Genomic DNA, 24,418 nt, shown 5'->3' on the forward strand with positions numbered 1-24,418 from the left:
TTTTGCAAAGAAATAAAGAAAAAACCAAATATGTACAAAAAATGCAAGCAGGGTCTATTTTACTTGATAAATCAGTGTAATAATCATCTGATTTTAGTCAATAATTTAGGTTGATTTAAATTACAATTGTAATTAATTTGCTGTGAACAATAAACAAATATGCATTTTCTGCAATCAAATTTATTTGTTTATTCCCCATTATATTGCAATTTAACAGTGTAAGGTTATTTGTACATGTATTTGAATACAGGATTTTTTTCTCAATGAAGAATGAACTCCAATTTTAATAAAAAAAAAAGTTATTTAATTTTTGTTGTTAAAAAAGTGCATTTTCAATGCCTCTTTCTGGAAATTATTAAGTCAGACAACAATAAAAAAAATATATACTACACCTTCCTTTGAAGATTTCTATTTCCAATCATGTCAAAATTATTTAATTGAAAAAAAGAAGATATTGAAAATAAGTACCCCTTCTAAAAATTGAAATATCAAAAGAATTTGTACCAATATTGAAAAATTCTCCATTTTTGGGCAATTGAATACATTTATTTTTTAGTAATATTATGAAAAAAAAAAAAAACAACCATTCACAAGTGACTATTACTTACAGATGGTGGTATTCTGCTTTTCTGCTGTCATATTCATTTGACTGCTCATCTTCCCTCATCTCTGTCGCTCTCTGCCAGTGCTTTAATGTCTTCACATGGTTCCAACCTTCACCAGATGTTTCGACCCTGTACCATTAAATCCTCCAATTGGTGGGTCAGTAGAGTTGGCCTAACCTCTACTCATTAGCATCTGCTTTGCCTCTGTTGTTGTTGGTCTCGTCTTCCTTCTCTCCACATCAAGGGTTTCTGCCAGATGTTTAGGACCTTGTAATGCCGCCATCGATATCTTCCCTGTGTCAGTGCAACTTTACAGCCTGAAAGTATGTGTGCCATCTTACCTCTTTCTCCACTTAACTTGCAGCCTGGTTCTTCTATCAGTCCCCATTGGTGTAAGTTTGAAGGGGAAGGAAGTGTATCATAGACTGACCTAAGCATGAATGAAATTCTGAATGGTTCCATCCTCCATAACTCGGCCCATGTGATCTTTCTTTCTGGCAAGTTTTACTTCATCCATGCTCCTTGATGGCTGAACTCTACTGCTTTTGCCCTTCTTTGTTCTTCTTCTACTTTGTCTTTTTATTGACTGCACCATGCTGCTCTTCTTTTTGGTGTTGCCTTTGACCACGGTTGGAAATGTGTCATTCCTAAGCCATGTCTACCAGTAGTACAGGTGTTGCCGACTATGTCTTTGTGATGAAGAATACTTTCTGCTTGATCTACTGAAGTTCTCACTGACAATTTTCGACCAGTACATATCAGGATTCCAGCCTTACTGATCTTTTATCCTTTGAGTCTCTGGGAGTCATTGCTCTTTGATACCTTTTATTCCTCCAAAGTTGATGTTAAAGGTAGCTGGATTTGTGATGATCGACTGTAAAGACCTATGGCTGTAAAACTTGGTGGTACTCCTAGCCATCTTCTGAGGTAATTGTTTATCTTTCCTTCTATGGCTTCGACTGTTGTTGCTGTCATTTCATAGATCATGAGACGCCATGTCGGTCTTGGTAGCAACCCATGTTGGTATATCTATGCCTTAAACTTTCCAGGCAATCCACTCTTGTCTACCTTCTTAAGCCATTCTGCAACCTGTGTTTGTACTGTCTTCATATTGGAATTGTCTTTCAGGGTGTCATCAAACCATTTTCCAAGGCACTTAATAGGGTTATCTACAATTGTTGGTATTTCTTCCCCTTGGATCTTAAGCTGGAACTTCGTTGTAATCTGATCCTTTCTCAGTATCATTGATCTTGACTTTGGCTTAAATTTCATCCTGGCCCATGTGACTACCTCTTCCAGTGCTAAAAGTATCCATCTTGCTTAAATATATGGGATGATGTTGTTATTATAAGGTCATCCATGAACCCTCTTTTTGCTGGTAGAAAAATCCGTGAATCTGTCTTTGGACCTCTTGTTTCTCTTTCTGCTGTGTTCATGATGATATTCATACTCATAATGAACATGATGAATAGTATCTGTGAGATGGTACAACCCGTTACTATTCCTTTCTCTAACTTCTGCCAGGCTGTTGTCTTATTATCTACATCTACAGTTAATCATGGTAGTGATCCATTGCCTTCTCTATTAATTTGTGTGGTACTGATCTGTATATATTTGCCAGGTCTAACCAAACAACTGCGAAATTCTTCTTACCGATCTTCGCGTATTGTATTAGTTGGCTTAGAACACTAGTATGTTATACACACCCTGAAAAACCGGCAATGCCTCCTTTCTGCATAGATGTATCAATGTAACCATTCTCTACCATATATTCTGCCATCCTGTTTGCCAATACAGAGAGGTAGATTTTTCCCTCTACGCTCAACAGTGAAATTGTCCTAAACTGTGAAATGTCTTTTGAATCTTTTTCCTTTGGTACAAAGCACCCTTCCACCATCTGCCAGCTTTCTGGAATGTTCCCTTTTTTCCATAGTGTTCGGAATAGCTGCCATAGTTTCCTCAGTATCTTTGGGCATTTCTAGTAGACTTTGTATGGTACACCACTATACCCAGGCGCTGATCCTGTTCTTGCCTTTTTTACCACCTCACTAACTTCCTTCCATGTTCGGCCTTCTGCCAGCTTTCTGGAATGTTCCCTTTTTTCCATAGTGTTCAGAATAACTGCCATAGTTTCCTCAGTATCTTTGGGCATTTCTTGTAGACTTTGTATGGTAAACCGTTTTACCCAGGCGCTGATCCTGTTCTTGCCTTTTTTACCACCTCACTAACTTCTTTCCATGTTGCTTCCTTTGTTTCAAAGTCTATTGTTGGTTGTTGTTTATCTTCAACTCTTGGGCAATATCCCAAAGGTACCTCTCTTTCTTCGTCTAGTGTGATTCATACAGATACTGTTCTAATTCTTCCTTACTACAATGCAGATGTCCTGTTTTCTCCACCCAACAGTGTTTTTGTGTAGTTATATGGATTCTTGATGAAATTAGCTCTATTTTTGGCTTTCTTCTTATTACTATTCTTGAGTTGTTCTGCCCTTCTTTGTTCTTCTCAACTCATCTCTAATACTGTCTGTAAGGCAGGCTATTCCTAACTTCTCTATCTCATTACTTTTCTTGTACCTCCTGTTTAGGTCTCTGAACTCCTTCCTTAGCTGTTTAATTTTCTGTTCTCTCCTGTTTGACATCTGCTTGATGTTACTCCTTTCTTTCCTCTCCTCAACACAACTTCTCTCATTCCCGATGTTATATACTAGCATTGTCAGTGTTTTTATTCTCCTCTCAGCACATCCTTGAAGTGATGTTTCCAAAATTACTCCCAAATCATTGTTCAGATCTCTCCATTGGGCTTCACTGTTGGTCTTTGGCCATGCTATCCTTTCTTTCTGATGTGATATCTCTTACTTTTACTGTGTAATGTACTCCTCACTATTCAAGCGTTGGCTGCTGTCGTGGGATGATACTGTTGCTGAGAGATTCATTGCTCTATGGTTCGTGTCCTGAGTAGGATTCTCCTGTGTCTCAACAGATATATCTGTGCGCTGCTCTGTAGCAATTCCTTGACTGGTAAATCTTTAAGCCTCTGATTTTTGCAGATCTTTCCACAATGGCATTTAGCTTCTGTGTTCTTTCCTGTCAAAGTTTTTTGCATCATCTGGGGATGTAAGGAGACAAATTTGTTTTATCAACTGAAAAAAAAACAATTATCTTTCTGAATTTAATGCAAGAGTGATGTATCAAGTTTTTTTTCCACCACGATACCTGAGGATATGATTTTAAATTATGCACACAACTCTTCCAATCTTTCCATCAGTGATTTCGATTACTTTGATTGTCAGAAGTACCTAAGAAGTACATATGGATAGTTACTTTAAAAAGCAAAAGTGATCAGCAAGACAACGTCTTCAAATAAGTTTAATGGCTGAATTCTTCGGTGGACTTGATATTGCAGTCATTGCTCTTTAATGACGATTTTAACTAATTTTTGTCGAGCCTGCGACTTTTGTCGCAGAAAGCTCGACATAGGGATAGTGATCCAGCGGCGGCGGTGGCGGCGTTAGCTAACTCCTTAAAAGCTTTATATTTTAGAAGGTAGAATACCTGGATCCTTCATACTTTGTATATAGATGCCTCATGTTACGAAGTTTCCGTCAGTCACATGTCCAATGTCCTTGACCTCATTTTCATGGTTTTTTGTAATGTTAAATTCTCTCTTATTATAAGTAATAGGATAACTATATTTGGTATGTGCGTACCTTGCAAGGTCCTCATGCCCGTCAGACCGTTTTCACTTGACCTCGACCTCATTTCATGGATCAGTGAACAAGGTTAAGTTTTGGTGGTCAAGTCCATATCTCAGATACTATAAGCAATAGGTCTAGTATATTCGGTGTATGGAAGGACTGTAAGTTGTACATGTCCAACTGGCAGGTGTCATCTGACCTTGACCTCATTTTCATGGTTCAGTGGTTATAGTTAAGTTTTTGTTTTTTGGTCTGTTTTTCTTATACTGTATGCAATAGGTCTACTATATTTGTTGTATGGAATGATTGTAAGGTGTACATGTCTAGCTGGCAGGTGTCATCTGACCTTGACCTCATTTTCATGGTTCAGTGGTCAAATTAAGTTTTTGAGTTTTGGTCTTTTTTTCTAATACTACATGCAATAGTTCAACTATATTTGGTGTATGGAAATATTTTATGATCTATTTGTCAGTCACGCAGGTTTTTTTTTACCTTGACCTCATTTTCATGGTTCATTGGTCAATGTTTAGTTTACTTGGTTAATGTTAAGTTTATGTGACAGTTGTAATAAAGCTTTATATTTAGGACTATCAACATAATATCAATGATTAGTAAAGAAGGCTAGACATTTCAGCGTGTGCACTCTTGTTAGTGTTTTTGCCTATTATCTTGAAGACTATAATAGATATATAGACACTTTGAAAAGCAAAAATGATCAACAAGACAAGATCTACAAATTAAGTCAACAGGGTTGAAATTGTCGGTCAACTCATTATTGGAGTTTTTGCTCTTTAATGATGATTTTTACCAATATTTTGTGTTTTTGCCTATTATCTTGAAAACTATAATAAATAGATAGACACTTGAAAATCAAAAATTATCAGCAAGACAATATCTTAAAATAAGGAACATGATCGAAATTGTAAGTCGACTCATTATTGGAGTTCTTGCTCTTTAATGACGATTTTAACCAATTTTTAGTGTTTTTGCCTATTATCTTGAAAACTATAAATGATAAGACACTTTAAGTAAAAATAAATTGCTTCGCCGAGCGCAGCTGGATACGACCGCAGAGGTTCAACCCTGAACAGTTGGTGCAAAAATGGACACAATATTCGCGCTTGATACATTGTACTTTTTTTAATTGTCCATTAACCAGGAAACCCTTGTTTTTCCCCCTTTTTTGCCCCTAATTCCTAAACGGTTTGAGCCATAACCCCCAAAGCCAATCCTAACCATCCCTTTGTGGTATGGAAACTTGTGGTATAATTTCAGAGAGGTCCATACACCGTTCCACAAGTTATTGTCTGGAAAATAGAAAAATGCTTATTTGGGCCCCTTTTTGGTCCCTAATTCCTAAACTGTTAGGACTATAACCCCCAAAATCAATCCCAACCTTCCTTTTGTGGTTATAAACCTTGTGTTAAAATTTCATAGATTTCTATTTACATTTACTAAAGTTATTGTCCGGAAACCAAATGTCTTCGGACAACGCTGACGATGACGACGTGATACCAATATACAACCGCAAAATTTTTTGCGGTCGTATAAAAAATGATTAGCAAGACAATATCTACAAATGACTAAAATTTTGCAAAATCATTAGTAGACTCTTTTTAGGAGTGATTGCCCTTCAATGACTATTTGTTTACCCTTTTTTGTGTTTTGGGCAAAAACTAAAGAAGTTAGAGAAAACTGTAAATAGAAAAAATGATCAGCAGTGCATTCTCAATAAAAAAGAGATTTCTGTCATGAATTCTATTCTAGTCCACAATGTTGGAGAGTGTCCATTGTTGAAGATGCACATGGACCAAGGTGAGCGACACAAGCTCTTTAGAACCTCTAGTTTTATTTTGTTCCTATCTGGTCAATTTACCCAATACATGCAATATTTCTTTTTATTCATATTTCTTAGCTTTCATATTGTAATCATGTAAAAGATTTTAAAACTATATTGTATTTCAGAGTACCTGTGTTTTTGAGCATGAAAACTACACACCAGAGCGAAGAAGGGGAAGTCATCCAATATTTGACCAAAAATATGATGTGATAAAACTGATAGAAAACAAACATCAGATTCCACTTCCTGATATAGAATGCCTATTGACTAAAGTAGTTGATGGTAAGTCATACGACTAAGACTGTCTTCTCTTCTTAAACTACAAGACCAAATCTTTCAACTTAATTGTACAATTAAATGAGACTTACCTTAAGTCGAAATTTGATTGTAATTTTGTTGAACATATTTATGCTGAGAGTTAACATGAGATGCGCATGCAGATCGTAGAGGTCACTTTTCAGAGAATGTAGCAGAGCACATAAGCACATGATACACCAAAAGAAAACTGGGTGGGAATACGAGTGATAGGGAGGGCATGTTAACTCTCAGCATAAATAGGTTCAACAAAATTACAATCAAATTTCGACTTAAGGTAAGTCTCATTTAATTGTACAATTTTATTGAACCTATATGCTGAGAGTACCATGAGATTTCAGAGATATGTGATCTGTTACTCATGTTCACTGTAATTTAATACAGCCTCATCAATCATGATTTATTTTCAGGCTTTAAAAAACAAGATGTTGTATCAACTTTGTATTCTATCAAAGTACAAAAGTAAAGTAAATCAAACATACATTGACATATGCACATGTTATGTTAAACTTTAAAATGTCATTGATTGTAAATCTAACATATGTATTATCATTATTCATGTTATACATGAGACTTATCAGAATTTGATAAGATATGACTTCTCAAAACCTTCACACTATAATTATCATTATAATTTTGTTTAGATACAGGTTTATCATAAAATTTTCTGAATGTTGATTCATTTGACCAACCTGCCGCTTTTAAAATAGTATCTACTGAAGTAGCACACCATAGTGCTGCAGATGTACTTGCTGATCTAGTACTATGTGGTTTGCATATAGTTATGTCTACACCAGACGTTTGCAAAACAATCTTAACCCAACGTCCAAGAGTGTCTTTAGACACATGAGAATATGGTTTTATACAGCTCAAGATTAATTTTTGGGTTTTCCGAAAACATGATGTTCTAACTAAATACTCTTTTAGAACAGTTACAATACACAGACTATTATCCTCAATAAAAGCTGGCAACTCTATTGGTTGTAAATGCCTCCCTGGCTTTGAATATTTTAATAAACTTCTCACATCTATATATATGTTACTATCTGTAACAGTTATATCATCTAAATCTAAGCTATGAATGGTTTGTAACCTTTGACCTGTTAACAATAATAGCAGTGTAACTAGCTTATATGATAAAACACGTAAAGATAACATATAAACTGGTGTTAATGTCTTCAAATATTTAAGCACGACTTCAACATCCCAGGTTCTTTGATATCTGGGTAATGATGGCTTAAGATTGAATATGCCTTTTAGAAAGCGCTTCACCAATGGCCATTGCCCAACAGTTTTCTCTTGATTTACAGACATAAATGAAGATAACATACTTCTGGCAGTATTAATAGCACTGTAACCTAAACCTATTTTATATAACGAAGTTAAAAATTCTAAAACATTTAACTCAGTGGCTTTAAATGAATTAATTTTTCGTTCCCTGCAAAATAACAACCATCTTTTGAAATATGTCCAATATTGTTGTCGAGTAGCTGGTTTCCAAGATGCAATGATGATTTCGGAAGATTCTTTTGATAATCCATAATTTTGCAAGATTTCCCCCATATCCTGAAAACTGCTAATCGTAATTTCACTAAATGATGCTCTTTTGTTGGATTCTGGGGTTGATAAAGAAGATTTTTTCGACTGTTTATTATAAATGACTGTGCCACAATCCGATGAAGTATTTGTGGAAACCAGTTCTGAGTGTTCCACAATGGTGCCACTAATGTCATGTCCGCTTGATCCTGGTCCACCTTTTGCAATATCTTCCCTATCAGACTGAAAGGTGAAAAACAATAACAATTAATGTTACTCCATTTTACAGAAAAAGCATCTACTGCTTCAGCATATTTATCAGGAAAGTAAGAGTCCATTTTACAGAAAAAGCATCTACTGCTTCAGCATATTTATCAGGAAAGTAAGAGAAATAACGGAAAAATCAATAATATTAAAAACATCATCATGCAATTTCCACTCAATATCCACATTTATTGATCTCGATAGTCTATCTGCTTCTATATAAGAAACTCCTGGCAAATGACAAGCAGTAACCCAAATTTTCCTTTGTATACACCAAATCCACAATTCCTTTGTCAAATTGTTTAACTTTACAATGCGGCCACCCATTTTATTAATATAATTCACTGCGACCATGTTATCTAGATACACTTTTACATGAATGTTGTTTCTTGACGAACAAAACCAAATTAACGCTAAAAATGCTGCCTTAAGCTCTAGAAAATTAATATGGTTTTTCTGTTCTTCATATGACCAAAAACCTTTGGTTTCGAACAATGTATCTTGCACAACTGCACCCCAACCAGTGTTTGAACTATCAGTGTTAAGAATAAACTTCAGATCTATTAAAGTCATTGGTTTGAAACTACTATTTATATTATTAACCCACCAATTTAAATCTGAAATATTTCCATCTGACAAAGACATTTTTGCATCAAAATTTCCATAATTTTGTTTTAATAATATATCTTTTGTAATTTCTAAAGACTTTATATATAATGGTGCATACTGTACACCTGGTTCCGTTGCTACTAATTTTCCAATAACTTGTGCAAACTCTCTTATTGTAATCTCTTCTTTGAGAATTAACCGACTACATAATTTAATTATATTGTCTGCCTTTTCTTCTGTTACTCTAATTAACATTGTTATTGAATTAATTACAAAACCCAAAAATACAATAATTTGAGTAGGTTGAAGTACCGATTTATCTGGATGTATGGTAAAACCAAAATGATCTAATAATTGTACTGTGTCAATTATATTACTTTGACATCCAGAAAAGGTCTTGCTCACAAGTAAACTATCATCAATATATGGTGTGTTGCAATGTCCTTTACTTCTCAGTTTTGAAAAAACAACTTTTAAAATTTTTGTGAAAATTCGCGGTGCTGTTGTTAATCCATTTGGCAAACAAGTGTATTCATACAAAACCTCATTCCAATAAAATCTAAGATATTTCCTATCTTTTTCATTGATGCTAACAGAATAATATGCATCTTTTAAATCAACAGAACCAAACCAGCAATTTTGTGTAATGTTTGTTATTGCTGTTTTAAAAGTTTCCATTTTAAAGTGTATTTGTTCAATATCAAGATTTAACTGTTTTAAATTTAAAATTACTTGATAAGTGCCATCTTTCTTGGGTCTCACAAAAATATTTGAAACATACTGATCCTTAATTGGAGTAACAGGTTGAATAATTGTTTTTGAAATAAACTTATCTATTTCTTTTTGTACATATTCATTTTCTTCACTGCTGAATACAAGTGGGTATGGCTTTATAAGCTGTGTAGGAATGTTTTCAAATTCTAACTTATAACCTTTAATAATATTTAAGATCCAATAGTCAGATGTTAATTCCTTCCATCGATGAAAAAACTTTGAAATTTTCCCCCCAATAAAATTATTAGGAATATTTTGAAGTTTTATAGCAGTTAAGTCAATCAAGTGATCATTTGTACTTACATCACTATCAGAAATAACATGATCTACTTTTTGTCTTTGTTTTTCTTCTTGTTGAATGTCTTGCTGCGGTCTAAAAAACCATCATCATCATATTTCCTTATTCTTTTGATTGGTTTTCCTCCATCAATGTGGCGTTTTCTTTTCCCAAATTTATGAGGAAATCCACGCCCTCCATGGCCATGATGGCTACGTCCCCTGTTAGAAGACTGATATGAGTTCTTGGGATTATCATACGTATAATTATGGTCCTTCCCAACTTTTTTACACACACTATGCTCCGCATCTAGCTCTTTGATTTTTTCCTTAATATCGTCCCCAAACAGCATGTCAGTGACTGGTGTGGTATCATCACACAGACCTTTATACTGGGGTTGAATGTCCCCCTTAATGAAACTCCTTCGTCTGAAGGTTATTTCGCTATAACAAGCTTGAAATAGCTGGTACGTATCTCTGCACGTAACTGCATATGCTTGCAGTTCCTCTCTAGACATTCCTTCTTTCTTTGAAGATTTATCCACAAACATATCCATCATATACATCAATGGGCAAGCTGTTTTAGACAAGAGATTCTGTAAACGTTGTAATTTTACATCCACATCTTTATTCCGTGGTGTCATTTGTTTCCAAATACCTACAAGTATAATATAAATTTAGTATATATACACTAAAAAGTTTATAGTGTGTATATTATTATTACATGCAAAGGATTTTTACGCAATATTTATACGTGTACACATTTCGCATAATCATGATAATTAGTGCGAGTTTTTAATCATATTTATAATACTATATGATTTATTACCATGTAAATTATGGTTTGTAATATAAAAAATTGATTTGCAGATACACTTGATTTTTCACAAGATAAAAATTTTATTAAAATGCAATTTAATTGCATAAATCCTCACCTATGTTGACTCGTGGGACTTTTAGACTGCTCACATTAGCAGGCTTATCATATTTCTTTGTGAGATCTTTGTATTTTTCTTCATTGACTCGTGTCCTCAGTCCCTGGTTCATGTATGAGGCTAAACCAGAATTAATTTTTGGACCTGTCTTTTCATCTGAACTAATGAAGTCTTTCATGGATTCCAAGACATTTTCATTTTCTGCCTTTTCAATATCATTATCTACTTCATTCTCAGAACATGCTTCATCATCGCTATCGTAACTTTCGTCACTAGAAATATCTGAATATAATTCAGACGGTGCAGATATGTTTTTAGTTTGGTTATTGTTCATATCATTATCAAACAAACTGTCCAGTTGCGATTGGTAATCATCCTTTGTGGGTTTATTTTTCACGACCTTTCTTGGTCCGGCCATTGTTGCCGATTGTCTAGGATTCACCTTTGTGGAACTTTGTGTAGTATCAGTTCTTGAATTCTGATTTTTCATCAAAGTTTGGATATACAATTGATTTTGCAGTAGCATATTGTAGATATCCGGTGTGACTACTTCCGGAGTGTGAGTGACAGGAGCATTGCTCATGGCTCCTCCTCCTACATTAATGTTTTCAATGCTTGCTTGAAACCCACTAATATTGTTTTCATAACCTGGCGAAATAAGTTGCCTGTGGTCATTCATAATGCTAAAAATATTGTCACTTTTTGAACTAGTCTTGGCCGTGCCAGAAAGTTCCGATACCGAGTCAATGCTCGAATGTTCAGCCATGTCATTAACAAATGTATGCTGACAACTTGACAAATTATCCATCACAAGCTACATCGTTAGAATATTAATCCATCCAAAAACTATATCAAATCGTAAAGTTTGTATTCCAAATGTCACAAATATATTAATTTCCAGTTAAAAACAATTAATCCATTATTTTCAAATAAACATAAGAGGGATAAATTCCATGACTTGACCTCATAAGACCAAATACGCTAGTGACCTCTACGATCTGCGTGCGCATCTCATGGTACTCTCAGCATATAGGTTCAATAAAATGATTATTTTGAGACCCTTTACCATAAAAAGTCCTTATTTTTGGTGGTTTATGACTTTATGTGTAGCAGTAACAGATAACCTTAACTCTCAAATCCTGATTGCATTGGACAAGTGAAAGTAACCTTAGGTCAACAAAAGCCATTGTCCAAAATCAACCTAAGTAGAATTATTTAATTTTTACTTGAACACTTAAATGTAATTAAAATTGGGCATATCTACAACAGTAACTAAAAGTCACTTAGCATTTCTGTTGGTTAGACTACTACCTGGGGTTACCTGGGTATATCTTACTGATACGAATCATGCTCTACTTTTGGGTAGGTTTCATACAACAATGTCATACAAAGTAATGATAATGATATAAGCCATTTATTTAAACAGGATTTACCCATATATTAGCACATAGACTAGTTTATGCTGGGGTTCTGTATTGTAATACAAATAAAGTCAAATATAAAAGTTGCACACATAAATGTATAAAATCACATGTTAACACGAACAATTTATTCAAATAAAATTAGTTTTTGGAAGAAAAATATTGCTCTAAGTATAAGTTTTTAAAGGACAGTAATTAGGATTACTTCACAAATCTGCAGATCATTCCATAGACTTATGCCTGATACAATGAATGAAAGTTTATAATACTCAGAGTTGTACCAAAAAAATGTTACTTCAACTATGTGGTAATCCTATTAAGAACATAATTAAGCATAGGACCTTATTGGATAATGAAGCCAAAAACTTTCCGCTTTGACAACCAGAACTTTTAGAACAAAACTTTACCTTGACTCATCACAGTGATACCTTTTGTATAAAAACAGGTATTGTTTACAGAGCAATACAGGTTCTATTGGGGCTTCTAATTCCATGAGAATAAGATTGAAGGTAAAACTAGAATTAATGTTCTATTGCCTTTTTCAGATTTAATTATCAGTTAACGATATCCCAAAGTATATTATATGTTATAGATAACAATAATTTTGTAGTAAAATAATTTACAGGTGTAGGATACCCTGGCCAAGTTGTAATGGTGAAAAGATCTATTTTTAGAAACTCATTATTGCCATTGGGACATGCACTTTATCCCACATCAGAGAACATTGCTGAAGTTCGACAGAGACTGGAGGTAAATGCAGGCTAAGTCTTCTCATCTTATAGAAAAACGACTTTATATTTTTGTAGATAAAGTGGGATGAATATTTTGAATTAGGGAGTAACGTGCATCAACAAGGCAATTTTTTTCTCGCCTGCGACAAAAGTTGCAGAATGTGAGACAAAGGGGTTACAATTGGGGGTCATGGCGTAAATTATTTGTAAAAAGCTTTATATTTCAGAAGATAGTAGACTCAGACGCTTCATACCTTGCAGTGTTTTCAATAAGTTTTTGAATAAGAGGAAGAAAAATAAAAGTAGCAGGCAATCATGAGGGCCGCAAGGCCCGAACTGAGCGTTGCAGACGCCAGAGGGTGGATATCCCCCCTAGCGTTAAGCCGGGGGTTTGGAAAATTTTGAAAATCTAGATTGCAGGAGGTGGCATCTGGGCTGTTCTGAGTAGATTTTGACCTCTTATTCTTCATGTTAATTTGTCCATTTTTTAGTAGCTCATTTAAATTTTTCCTCAAAAATTGAAAATTAATGTGATTTTTTTTGCAGATTTTATATGACATGGCTTGCTTCACCCCTTTCCATGTTCAATGTTCTTCTTATTGCAAGTCTTTATCACTAAGGGCTATTCCTGAATTGATTGTATGGGGAGGGAAAAGCATTATTTGAATAAAATTTTAATTCATTTTTCCTTAATTTTAAGTTTTGATTGGGAAAATATGTGAAGTAGCCCATGCAATTTTTTTTTTATTAATGTGCCTTCCCCCTCTCCATAAAGACATTTCTGGAATAGCCCTTATAATTGTGTCTTCACTTCATATTATTTCTTAGTGTCTTGTATTATAGTTTCAAATAGAATTCATTGAGAACATTAATTGATGCTTTATTCGGTCATTCAAAAACTGGTAAGATTTATATTTAGAGGAAACCAGAGTTGCCTTTGGAAACTGTCAACCTGCAGAAAGCAACTGACAAAATATGGCTAGAAAAATATTAAATTTTAAATCCAGGAAATATGAACTATGTAGTGTCAACAGTTTATCAGGTTACACTTAATCCTCTCTGTTGGTCAGAGGGTAATCGGCACTTATCGAAAAAGTCAAATCAGCGCCTATTTTAAAGTCATTTCAGCATTTAGTTGGTCAGTTCCGTACCAAATAATGATTTTCATCTGTTTTCTGCTTTTTAATTATTTAGAAAAAATTGGGGTTGGATTTTATTTAGTTCAGTACATTGTTAAAAATAATCTTGTTATTAAGAAGTAAAATGTTTGAAGTTTTTTTTTTAAAACTCCTATAACTGATGTTTCATTTGATTTGTTATTTTTCAATTAATTATTTAATAACTTATATCAATTAAATAATTAACATGTTTGTTGTTTTAACTCTAAACAGTAGTTATTGATGTTTTTTCTTCAAAAACTTAAATAAAAACCAATGAAGCCATTACCCAAGCTGTTGTTTAATCATGAAAAAATAAGAAGCAATAAAAGGGCAAACTATGAGTCCATGTCATCAATATCAACTGGTTAAAACATGCATAATAAATATCCAATACCTTGAATACACATATAGTTGACAGAAGAAAATACACAAAGAAACAAAAAGAACTTGATTATACAATAATTCTGGCCATCCCCCCTCTTTATTTTATTTTTTTTGCTAAGAATACTAAAAACAATATATATTCAACGTATATTTGACTAGGTACCGAACTGAGTATACCGGGTGCCGATTTAACCACATTCCGAAGTGACTAGAATTCGTCAGATGTGGACTGATTTCACCGTGTTTTATTTTACTTTATACACCGGCGATTATGCAATAAAATACATAAATGCACACAAGTTTAAATCCATGTAAGATACACTAAGCGAGCTTTCTTATCTTTACTTTACTGTAAATCCGGCTCACGCTAAAAGGAATCACTGATCGTTCTCTTCATGTTTGATTCATGTTCAATTTCGATTGTACAGATTTTATTGTATTGTTTCAAACGCTCAAATGATTTAAAACTGGTTTACGTTGACTATTGTATTATTTACGCCTGGCGGACGACTCGGAACCAGTTAGTAAAAAAAAGATGTACGACAGATCCTGACTATGCGATTTTCGCCTATGTCATATTTTTGTCAATAAATTAATAGCCGGCACAAAACATGCATTAAGCGGCAGATTTTGCCGGTTGCCTGCTCTTATTGAGAACACTGCCTTGTATGCAGATACCTTATGCATAGATGCCAACCATAACGATTTTTCCGTAATTATTACAAATTTTGGACCAAAATTAGTGTTAAGATTAACAGTCTATTTGTTTTGGATTTATGTTCATTATCAGTTCTCTGTTTATATATCATTTTTATACGACCGCAAAAATTAAAAATTTTTTGGTCGTATATTGGTATGACGTTGGCGTCGTCGTCGTCGTCTGGCGTCGTCCGGCGTCCTCCGAAGACACATTGGTTTTCGCACTCTAACTTTAGTTTTAGTGAATGTATCTCCATGAAATTTTACCATAAGGTTCTATACCACGAAAGGAAGGTTGGGATTGATTTTGGGGGTTATGGTACCAACAGTTAAGGAATTAGGGGCCAAAAAGGGGCCAAAAATAAGCATTTTTGTAACTTCCAGACAATAACTTGTGTGTAAGTGTATGGATCTCTCTGACATTGTACCACAAGGTTCCATATCACAAAGGGAAGGCTGTAATTGATTTTGGGGGTAATTGCCTCAAAATTTTAGGAATTAGGGGCCAAAAAAGGGGCAAAAAAGCATTTTTCTAGTTTCATGACAATAACTTGTGTGTAAGTGTTTGGATATTTCTGAAATTGTACTACAAGGTTCCATATCACAAAGGGAAAGCTGGAATTGAGTTTGGGGGTAATTGCCCAAAACGTTTAGGAATTGGGGGCCAAAAAGGGGCCAAAAATAAGCATTTTTCTAGTTTCCAGACAATAACTTGTGTTCAAGTGTATGGATCTCTCTGAAATTGTACTGCAAGGTACCATACCACAAAGGGAAGGCTGGGATTGAGTTTGGGGGTGATGAATCATAAGGGGGTTCAAAAAATTTGGGGGGGGGGATTTTTTTTTTTCTTTTAAAATTTTCCATTTTAAGTTGGTTATTTCTGATTTATATTTAAAAGCAAATAATACTGATATGGTAGGAGATACACACCAAACAGGATGTGTAAATTATTATATAATAAGTATTGTGCAATAGCAAGAAATTTTCAATTGCACAGTATTGCCCAATAGCAAGAAATCTTCAATTGCACAGTATTGCGCAATAGCAAGAAATCTTCAATTGCACAGTATTGGGCAATAGCAAGAAATATCCAATAGCACAGTATTGCGCAATAGCAAGAAATTGTCAATTGTACAGTATTGCGCAATAGCAAGAAATATTCAATTGCACAGTATTGTGCAAAAGAAGATACTTTGTATAAATTGCTTATTTCTTGATCAATTTCAATGGGGTTTTATTCTTGAATTATTGGGGTTCTTTAATATGCTGAATCTAACCGTGTATTAAGTTTTTGGATTTTGGGCCCCGTTTTTAAATTGGTCTACATTGAGGTCCAAAGGGTCCAAAATTTAACTTTGTTTGATTTCATCAAAAATTGAATTATTGGGGTTCTTTGATATGCCGAATCTAACCGTGTATTTAGATTCCTAATTTTTGGTTCCGTTTTCAAATTGGTCTACATTATGGTCTAAAGGGTCCAAAATTAAACTTAGTTTGATTTTAACAAAAATTGAATTTTTAGGGTTCTTTGATATGCTGAATCTAAACATGTATTTAGATTTTTGATTATGGGCCCAGTTTTCAAGTTGGTCCAAATCGGGGTCCAAAATTAAACTTTGTTTGATTTTAACAAAAATTGAATATATGGGGTTCTTTGATATGCTGAATCTAACCATGTATTTAGATTTTTGATTTTTGGGCCCCATTATCAACTTTGTCCACATTGAGGTCAAAAGGGTCCAAAATTAAACTTTGTTTGATTTCATCAAAAATTGAATTCTTGGGGTTCTTTGATATGCTGAATCTAACCATGTATTTAGATTTTGGATATTGGACCATAAAAGGTGAATGTCCAATTTAAAATTTTTAAGTTCTTAGACCACATTCATTCTGTGTCAGAAACCTATGCTGTGTCAAATATTTAATCACAATCCAAATTCAGAGCTGTATCAAGCTTGAATGTTGTGTCCATACTTGCCCCAACTGTTCAGGGTTCGACCTCTGCGGTCGTATCAAGCTGCGCCCTGCGGAGCATTTTATTATCATTGTTACGCTTTATTTTTTTGGTTAGAATTGTCAAACATTAAGTGCTTGAATGATTCGGACTGTTATTTTCTTTAAGGTTTCTCTGGACTATCTACCAGTAAAAAACGATCTCTCTATTTCTTGTTCAATTCAGAATAATTAATGAACGAAACAAGTCTTTGTTTTCAATTTTACAATGTCTGATGGCACAATTAAATTTCTGAAGCAAGGAAAGAAATCTCAGACAACGAAATTGGAAACCAGAACATTATGCCTTTTGCATATGTTGCGAACACGACTTCCATTTAGTGCAATGGTGGATGTTCCTCACTTGCTCATCAACTTTGAATCGTAGTTCTGATAAATAAAGGAAATCATTTATTTGTCAATGAGTGCCACCCCCAAGGGTGACTGGGGAATAAAAATATGGTCATTACAGGTCTTCTTCCGACCGGCAGTAAAACCCTTACCAAAGTGGGGCGTCTGTTTTGGCTGTGCGGGATGTTCCAGTATGCAGCCTTGTCTATAGATAAAAGAAGATGTGGTATGAGTGCCAATGAGACAACTCTCCATCCAAGTAAAAATTCATAAAAGTAAACCATTATAGGTCCCAGTACGGTCTTCAACATACATGCATGGAGCCTTGGCTCACACCGAACAGTAAGCTATAAAGGGCCCCAAAAAATTACTAGTGTAAAACCATTAAAACGGGAAAACCAACGGTCTAATCTATATAAAAAACAAGAAACGAGAAACACTTATGAACCACATCAACAAACGACAACTACTGAACATCAGATTCCTGACTTAGGACAGGTGCAGTATAAGGACTTTAAATCTTATGCCTCGTGTAGAAAGAATGCCTGTTTTCATCCTGAACATGCATGGAATATTTGCCACTGGACTTTAAGCAACCAATCATCAATCACTGTGTACCTAGTTGTTCATATGACTATTATATATTATATGGTTCAGTAACTGCATGAAAAAAATTACTGTTGTTTTTTTTAAAGTGAAATACTTTCTTATTATGAGTAATAGGATAACTATATTTGGTATGTGGGTTCCTTGCAAGGTCTACATGTCTGTCACCTGACCTTGTCCTGATTTCAGTGATCAAGGTAAAGTAACGGGGTCAAGTCCATATCTCAGATAATATAAGCAGTAGGTCAACTATATTTGGTGTATGGAATGATTGTAAGGTGTACACGTCCAACTGACAGGTTTCACCTGACCTTGACCTCATTTTCATGGTTCATTGGACAATGTTTAGTTTTTGTGGTTTGGTCTATTTCTCAGATACTTAAAGCAATAGGGCCACTTACTATATTTGGTGTATGGAATGATTGTAAGGTTTACATGTCTGACTAGCAGGTTTCATCTGACCTTGACTTCATTTTCATTTTTTTTATTTGTGTTTGTATATTTTTAACCATTTACTGTTTAGTCCATTTTGTTATATCCTTTTGGTGTGGCTCTGTATTTATACATCCCGCCATTATGTTATTGTGTTACAGAGATGGGTCAAATTACTTTCAATGTAATTGATTGAATTACAATTACTTTGTCAATTGTACAATTAAATTAAATTAATGATTACACCATTTCTCAAAGTAACTAATTAAATTAATGGTTACATTGGCAAGTAATCATGATTACATCTGCTTACAATGAATTTCAAAATAACCCATTTGAATGATGTGAATGAATAAAGGTTATAACTATAGCACTTTTTGAGAAAGGATTTTACAAAGTTTACACTGTGCTCTGACTTTCCAAAATTCATCTTTAGGCAAAATAAAGTACTCCAAAATAGGTGGACCTGACATACTAATGTATCTGATCCCCTTTTCACAATGAAAATCAACTAATTCACTGTACACATATATAATTATAATGCCGATAGAAATTCACTATGCATATGGCCAGTCTTGAGCATATTTTTGCCAAGGGCTTTAGGAATGAGAGACATTAAATTTCTATACCAGGAGTTTTTCTTAATATGCAAGTCATTTCTACCTTTCAACATGTAATGATGTCCCCACAAAACAAGTTTTAAAAAAAAATCATTAAAACAACATTTTGTTGGTATCAAATTACATGTATATCCACATATCATAATATCTTAAAATGCTTAAAGTAAACAAAACTATTGTAACAAATTATATATTTATCAAATATGAATAATAAAAATATTCATTTAAGACATGATATAATGACCAAAAACACAATTTGAGATTTTGTTTTCATTTTAATCAGAATGTCCGTCAGAGCTCAGACATGAATAAGTCTAGTTTTGCTTTTGACTTGTAGAGGTCTAAATTTGCATGTTTCATAGGTTCTCTCCCTTTATTTTAAATCAAAATAAGACTCCAACAAGTCAATTAATGTTAAGCAAAAAATATTTAACATTTATCAAAAGGTTGTGATTAATGACTTCTTCAAGTCAAAAAGTTACCAAAATCGGTTAACTTCAAGACCCATGCATAAATAAAAAGAGGTCACACATCTACATGAAATTGAGACAACATTGTTAGGCAATACTTTGACTTCTGAAGAAAAATATGAGTAAGATTCTAAAAAAACAGAGACAATGTCCATTCACTTTCTGATGCAACCATTTATAACCACTGAAATTGGAAAAAATTTAGATGTAATGAAAACCTGTTCAATCAGATCATTACTTGTAGATAACTCAGGTCCTTGTAAATTCTCTGACAAGATTTTATTGTCATAGGTGATGTACTTTGACCACAAAGTCAAATAACGTGTTTTTGTCCTGTTTCATGACGTATAAATAGACTTAAACAAGTCTTTCATTTTCTGACTTAGACAAGTCCTAAATTGTAAACACAATTTTATCAAAATACATGATTTGACTTCTATAAGTCAGAGACATAAACAGGTCCGTTTTTGTTTCTGACTTATAGAAGTCAAATCATGTATTTTGATAAAATTGTGTTTACAATTTAGGACTTGTCTAAGTCAGAAAATGAAAGACTTGTTTAAGTCTTTTTTATACGTCATGAAACAGGACAAAAACACGTTATTTGACTTTGTGGTCAAAGTACATCACCTATGACAATAAAATACATGATTTGACTTCTATAAGTCAGAAACAAAAACGGACCTGTTTATGTCTGAACTCTGACTGTATTAAGTAATCAGGATTACAAGGTATTTTGAAAAGTAATTGATTAAATTAAAATACATGTAAACAGATTTTGGCTGATTTTAAATGATTACAATGATTACTTGAAAAATTGTAATCGATTACAGCTGATTAATGATTACCGGTACTATTACAATTACCCCAAGCCTGTTGTGCTATGGTCATTTTTGTATTCTTGTCTTTCATTTTTACGGTCTATATGCCAATTGCCATTGTGTTTTTCTTTGTTGAAATAGTTGTTTGTTTTTATAGTTATTAAGATTATAACACAATGTTGACTGCTGAACCCCATTTTTTGACATTGCCTTGACCGTCCTTCCGTCTTTCCTTCCTTCTGTCCATCCGTCTTTCAGTTTGTCTGTCTTTACATCCATATGTCCCATTTTTGTTTCTGCAGTCTAACATAAATTTGTCACATCCAAATTTTATGAAACTCATACCCAATGCTAAAAACCACAACACACAGACAGTGTTTGAATTTATAACTTGGAAAATAGCAAAGCTTTGAGAAGGGGCATTTGTGTCCTCAGACACATTCTTTTATTTCCTTTTTAGCTCACCTGGCCCAAAGGGGGGGGGGGGGGTGATCTCAGATGATCTAGAAGGGTAAGCAGATCTTGCTCCACTAGTGGCACTTTGTGTTGCTCATGAAAGTACAAAACCGGTATAAATCTAATTCGGTAGGTCAAATTCAAGGAAAAGAGGTTACGACAATTGAAACATACCTGTCATCATCTGTAAAACAGATATTCCATAGTGGTCAACCAATCTGTGCTACATTGAAAGAAGAACTTCACAATTGGGAAGCTGAAATCATCTCTTTTGTCATAAAGTTTTGTTCTCAGCTAACATTGTAATTTGATTAATGGACAAGACTTTAAATGATTGTACTTTCCAATCCCATCTTCCATAACAGTAGTTTATGTCACATACTGCAGGCAGTAGTCAAGAAAAGAAAATAAGTTTGATTTTCTTTGTTATTACTGTAAATATATTGATAAAACTTTGTAAATATGTATTGTATATTTTGGTGATAAGTAAAAATTTCTGAGTTTTACTTTTAACCAGCAAGACCAGAACACTTTAATGTTGTTAGGTACTTACATACATATGTTAGTTTGAATGTTACTTTTTATAAGATTTTTGCGTCGTATAATGCTATCATGTCGTCGTCTGCATCGTCCGAAGACGCATTTAGTTTCCGGACAATAACTTTAGTTTAAGTGAATGGATCTCTATGAAATTTTACCATAAGGTTCAATACCACAAAAGGAAGGTTGGGACTGAATTAGGGGCCAAAAAGGGGCCAAAAACAAACATTTTTGTAGTTTCCGGACAATAACTTAGTGTGTAAGAAGGTTCCATATCACAAAGGGAAGGCTGGGATTGAGTTTGGAGGTAATTGCCCCAAATGTTGACAGGAATTAGGGGCAAAAAACAAGCATTTTTCTAGTTTCCAGACCATAACTTGTGTTTTAAGTGTATGGATCTCTCTGAAATTGTACTACAAGGTTCCTTACCACCACAAAGGGATGGCTGGCATTGAGTTTGAGGGTAATTGCCCCAAACGTTTAGAAATTAGGGGCAAAAAAAGGGCCAAAAACAAGCGTTTTCCTAGTTTCCAGACAATACCACATCTTCTTATATCTAATAACTTGTGTTAAAGTTATTGGAACTCTCTGAAATTGTACATTTTTCCTGAAATGAAAATAATCTTCAAAATTTTTTTTCTTCCAGATTTTTCAAAATTTAAATTTTTTCAAAAAAAATTTTTTGGAGGGGATTTTTTTTTTCATAGTTATTTGTTTTTTTCAAAAAAATTTTCTATTTTTGTCTTGCTTGACGGAGTCAAAAAGCGAGACATATGTATGCTGTTTCCGGCGTCGGCAGCGTCAACAATGTATTAGTTTGTGATTAGGTCTAGTTTGAGGTGAACCACAAGTTGTAGGTCAATCATATTTGGTATTAGACTGGTACCCAGCCATTATTGAAAATCTTGATTTTGGGTCTGGTTTTCAAATTGGTTCATATTAAGGCCCAAAGAGTCCAAAATTAAACTTAGTTTGAGTTTAACCAAAATTAAATTCTATGGGTTCTTTGATATGGGTCAATATCCCCAATGCGCCTCCAATTGAGGAACACAAAAGTTGTGTGTAAACAAAAAATCTCTATGTAGTGATATTGGACATGTTTCAATTTTTAACAAGTGACTGAGCTTAACCATTTGTGTTGATCTGGAAAGTATAGGACCATAGAATAAATGTGTAAAAACTATGGAGTTATTATATGTATTCAAAGTATTAAATTTTCAAAGAAATTATTGTGTGAAAAAAGGGACTTTTTACTATGAAGAGCCACGTCACGAAAAGATTTTCGGGGTATGCTAATTTAGGGAAAAATGAATCACACTTCGTACCCCGAAAATTTAACCACATATGTGAAAATGTCTCAGCTTCGAAACGAACCATCATACATATCCAAGTTTACGATATGGACTGAGCTACAGAAGAAAACGTTACCATTACCGCCTATGGAGAAACAATTGCGCATATTGCCCCATATGCTGAATCTATCCAAGCATTTAGATTTTGGATATTGGACCATAATGCAAATGCATGTAAATATCCAATTTCAAATTTTTTTAAGTTCATAGACAACATTCATTCCGTTTCAGAAACCTTTACTGTGTCAAATTTTAAATCACAATCCAAATACAGAGCTGTAATAAGCTTGATTGTTGTGACCATACTTGTTCAGGGTTCAACATTTGCGGTCGTATCAAGATGTGCCGTCTGGAGCATTTTATATTTTGTTGTTTGAATTTCCATTATTATGAGTAATAGGATAACTAACTGTATTTGGTATATTGGTTCCTTGCAAGGTATACATGTCCATCAGACAGGGTTTACCTGACCTCAACTTCATTTCATGGATCAATGATCAAGGTTAAGTTTTCTTATCAGATACTATAAGTAACATGTAAACAATATTTGCTGTATGCAATGATTGTACATAAGGTATGGTTCATCTGACCTCATTTTCATGGATGATTGATAATGTTAAGTGTATGTGATACTTATAGTAAAAACTTCATATAACAGACTTCGCCTGTCCCAAGTCAGGAGCCTGTAATTCAGTTTTTGTTGTTTGTTGCTTTATATCTTATTTGTTTTTTTTTCATTATTTTGTACATAAATCAGGCCGTAATTTTTATGCCCCACCTAGGCATTATGTTTTTCGGTCTGTGTGTCTGTTCGTCTGTCCAGTCTGCTTCAGGTTAAAGTTTTTGGTCATGGTAGTTTTTGATGAAGTTGAAGTCAAATGAACTTGAAACTTAGGACACATGTTTCCTATGATATGGTCTTTCTAATTTTAATGCCAAATTAGAGTTTTGACCCCAAATTTCACAGTCCACTGAACATAGAAAATGATAGTGTGAGTGGTGCATCCTTTTACTTTGGACACATTCATGTTCTGAATTGTTTTACATTTGTCATTTCGGGGCCTTTAACAACTGACATTTCGGTATGGGTTTTGCTCATTGTTGAAGGCCATACCTTTAGTTGTTAATTTCTGAGTAATTTGGTCTCTTGTGGAGAGTTGTCTCATTGGCAATCATATCACATCTTACTTTTATATTTTCAAATTTCAACATAAATTCAGTCACAATATTAAGTAAAGCAGGCAAGACATTTCAGTGTCTGCATTCTTTATGTTCATCTTTGCTAGCCAAGGCCTACGATCCAGTCCCCTCGGACAGGATCGTAACCCTTGGCTAATGAAGATGTCGTGTTAAAAATCAGAAATTTTGAAAAGCATCTTTTTTGTGCCAAGTTTTCAACAAAAATATATTAAGGTGTATACTACGCTATCCAAAAGTGTCACATTCTCGATTGATTATTATAAAAATTGGGAAAAGATTGGAGTAAAAATATACGTTTGTTAAAAATTTTAGAGATTTGAACAAACAACTTTTTG

The 24,418-nt window shown here is 34.0% G+C and overlaps 2 protein-coding genes across 9 annotated transcripts in view; one reads left to right on the forward strand and one right to left on the reverse strand.

Annotated features, from left to right (window-relative positions):
• Nucleotides 1-24,418, forward strand: part of LOC127716501 (uncharacterized) — a 295,020-nt gene that overhangs the window by 227,640 nt on the left and 42,962 nt on the right. For all 7 annotated transcript variants that reach the window (XM_052222740.1, XM_052222738.1, XM_052222739.1 and 4 more), the window contains 2 exons: nt 6,265-6,421; nt 12,895-13,019. In XM_052222740.1, coding sequence (XP_052078700.1) covers nt 6,265-6,421; nt 12,895-13,019 — 282 coding nt within the window. The remainder of the gene's footprint in view (nt 1-6,264; nt 6,422-12,894; nt 13,020-24,418) is intronic.
• LOC127716484 (uncharacterized) lies at nt 8,000-11,757 on the reverse strand. 2 transcript variants are annotated; one of them, XM_052222708.1, is made up of 3 exons: nt 10,849-11,659; nt 9,941-10,571; nt 8,000-8,233 (listed from the first exon to the last, which is right to left on the reverse strand). In XM_052222708.1, exons 1-2 carry the CDS (start codon nt 11,654-11,656, stop codon nt 9,964-9,966), a joined length of 1,416 nt encoding a protein of 471 aa, XP_052078668.1. In that variant the 5' UTR covers nt 11,657-11,659; the 3' UTR covers nt 8,000-8,233; nt 9,941-9,963. The 2 variants fall into 2 exon arrangements, with proteins under 2 accessions (XP_052078668.1, XP_052078669.1); XM_052222709.1 differs by lacking the exon at nt 9,941-10,571 and having other exon boundaries at nt 10,849-11,757.

The sequence above is a fragment of the Mytilus californianus genome, unplaced genomic scaffold, assembly GCF_021869535.1.
Source record: "Mytilus californianus isolate M0D057914Y unplaced genomic scaffold, xbMytCali1.0.p SCAF_9, whole genome shotgun sequence".
Classification (NCBI taxonomy): Eukaryota; Metazoa; Mollusca; class Bivalvia; order Mytilida; family Mytilidae; genus Mytilus; species Mytilus californianus.

What these genes read in the sequence shown, in the direction of transcription:
- LOC127716484 (XM_052222708.1), bottom strand. Translation starts at nt 11,656, where the DNA reads ATGGATAATTTGTCAAGTTGTCAGCATACATTTGTTAATGACATGGCT. An exon ending in AGTCCCACGAGTCAACATAG is followed by an intron (nt 10,572 to 10,848) that starts GTGAGGATTTAT and finishes TTATACTTGTAG; the next exon opens with GTATTTGGAAACAAATGACA.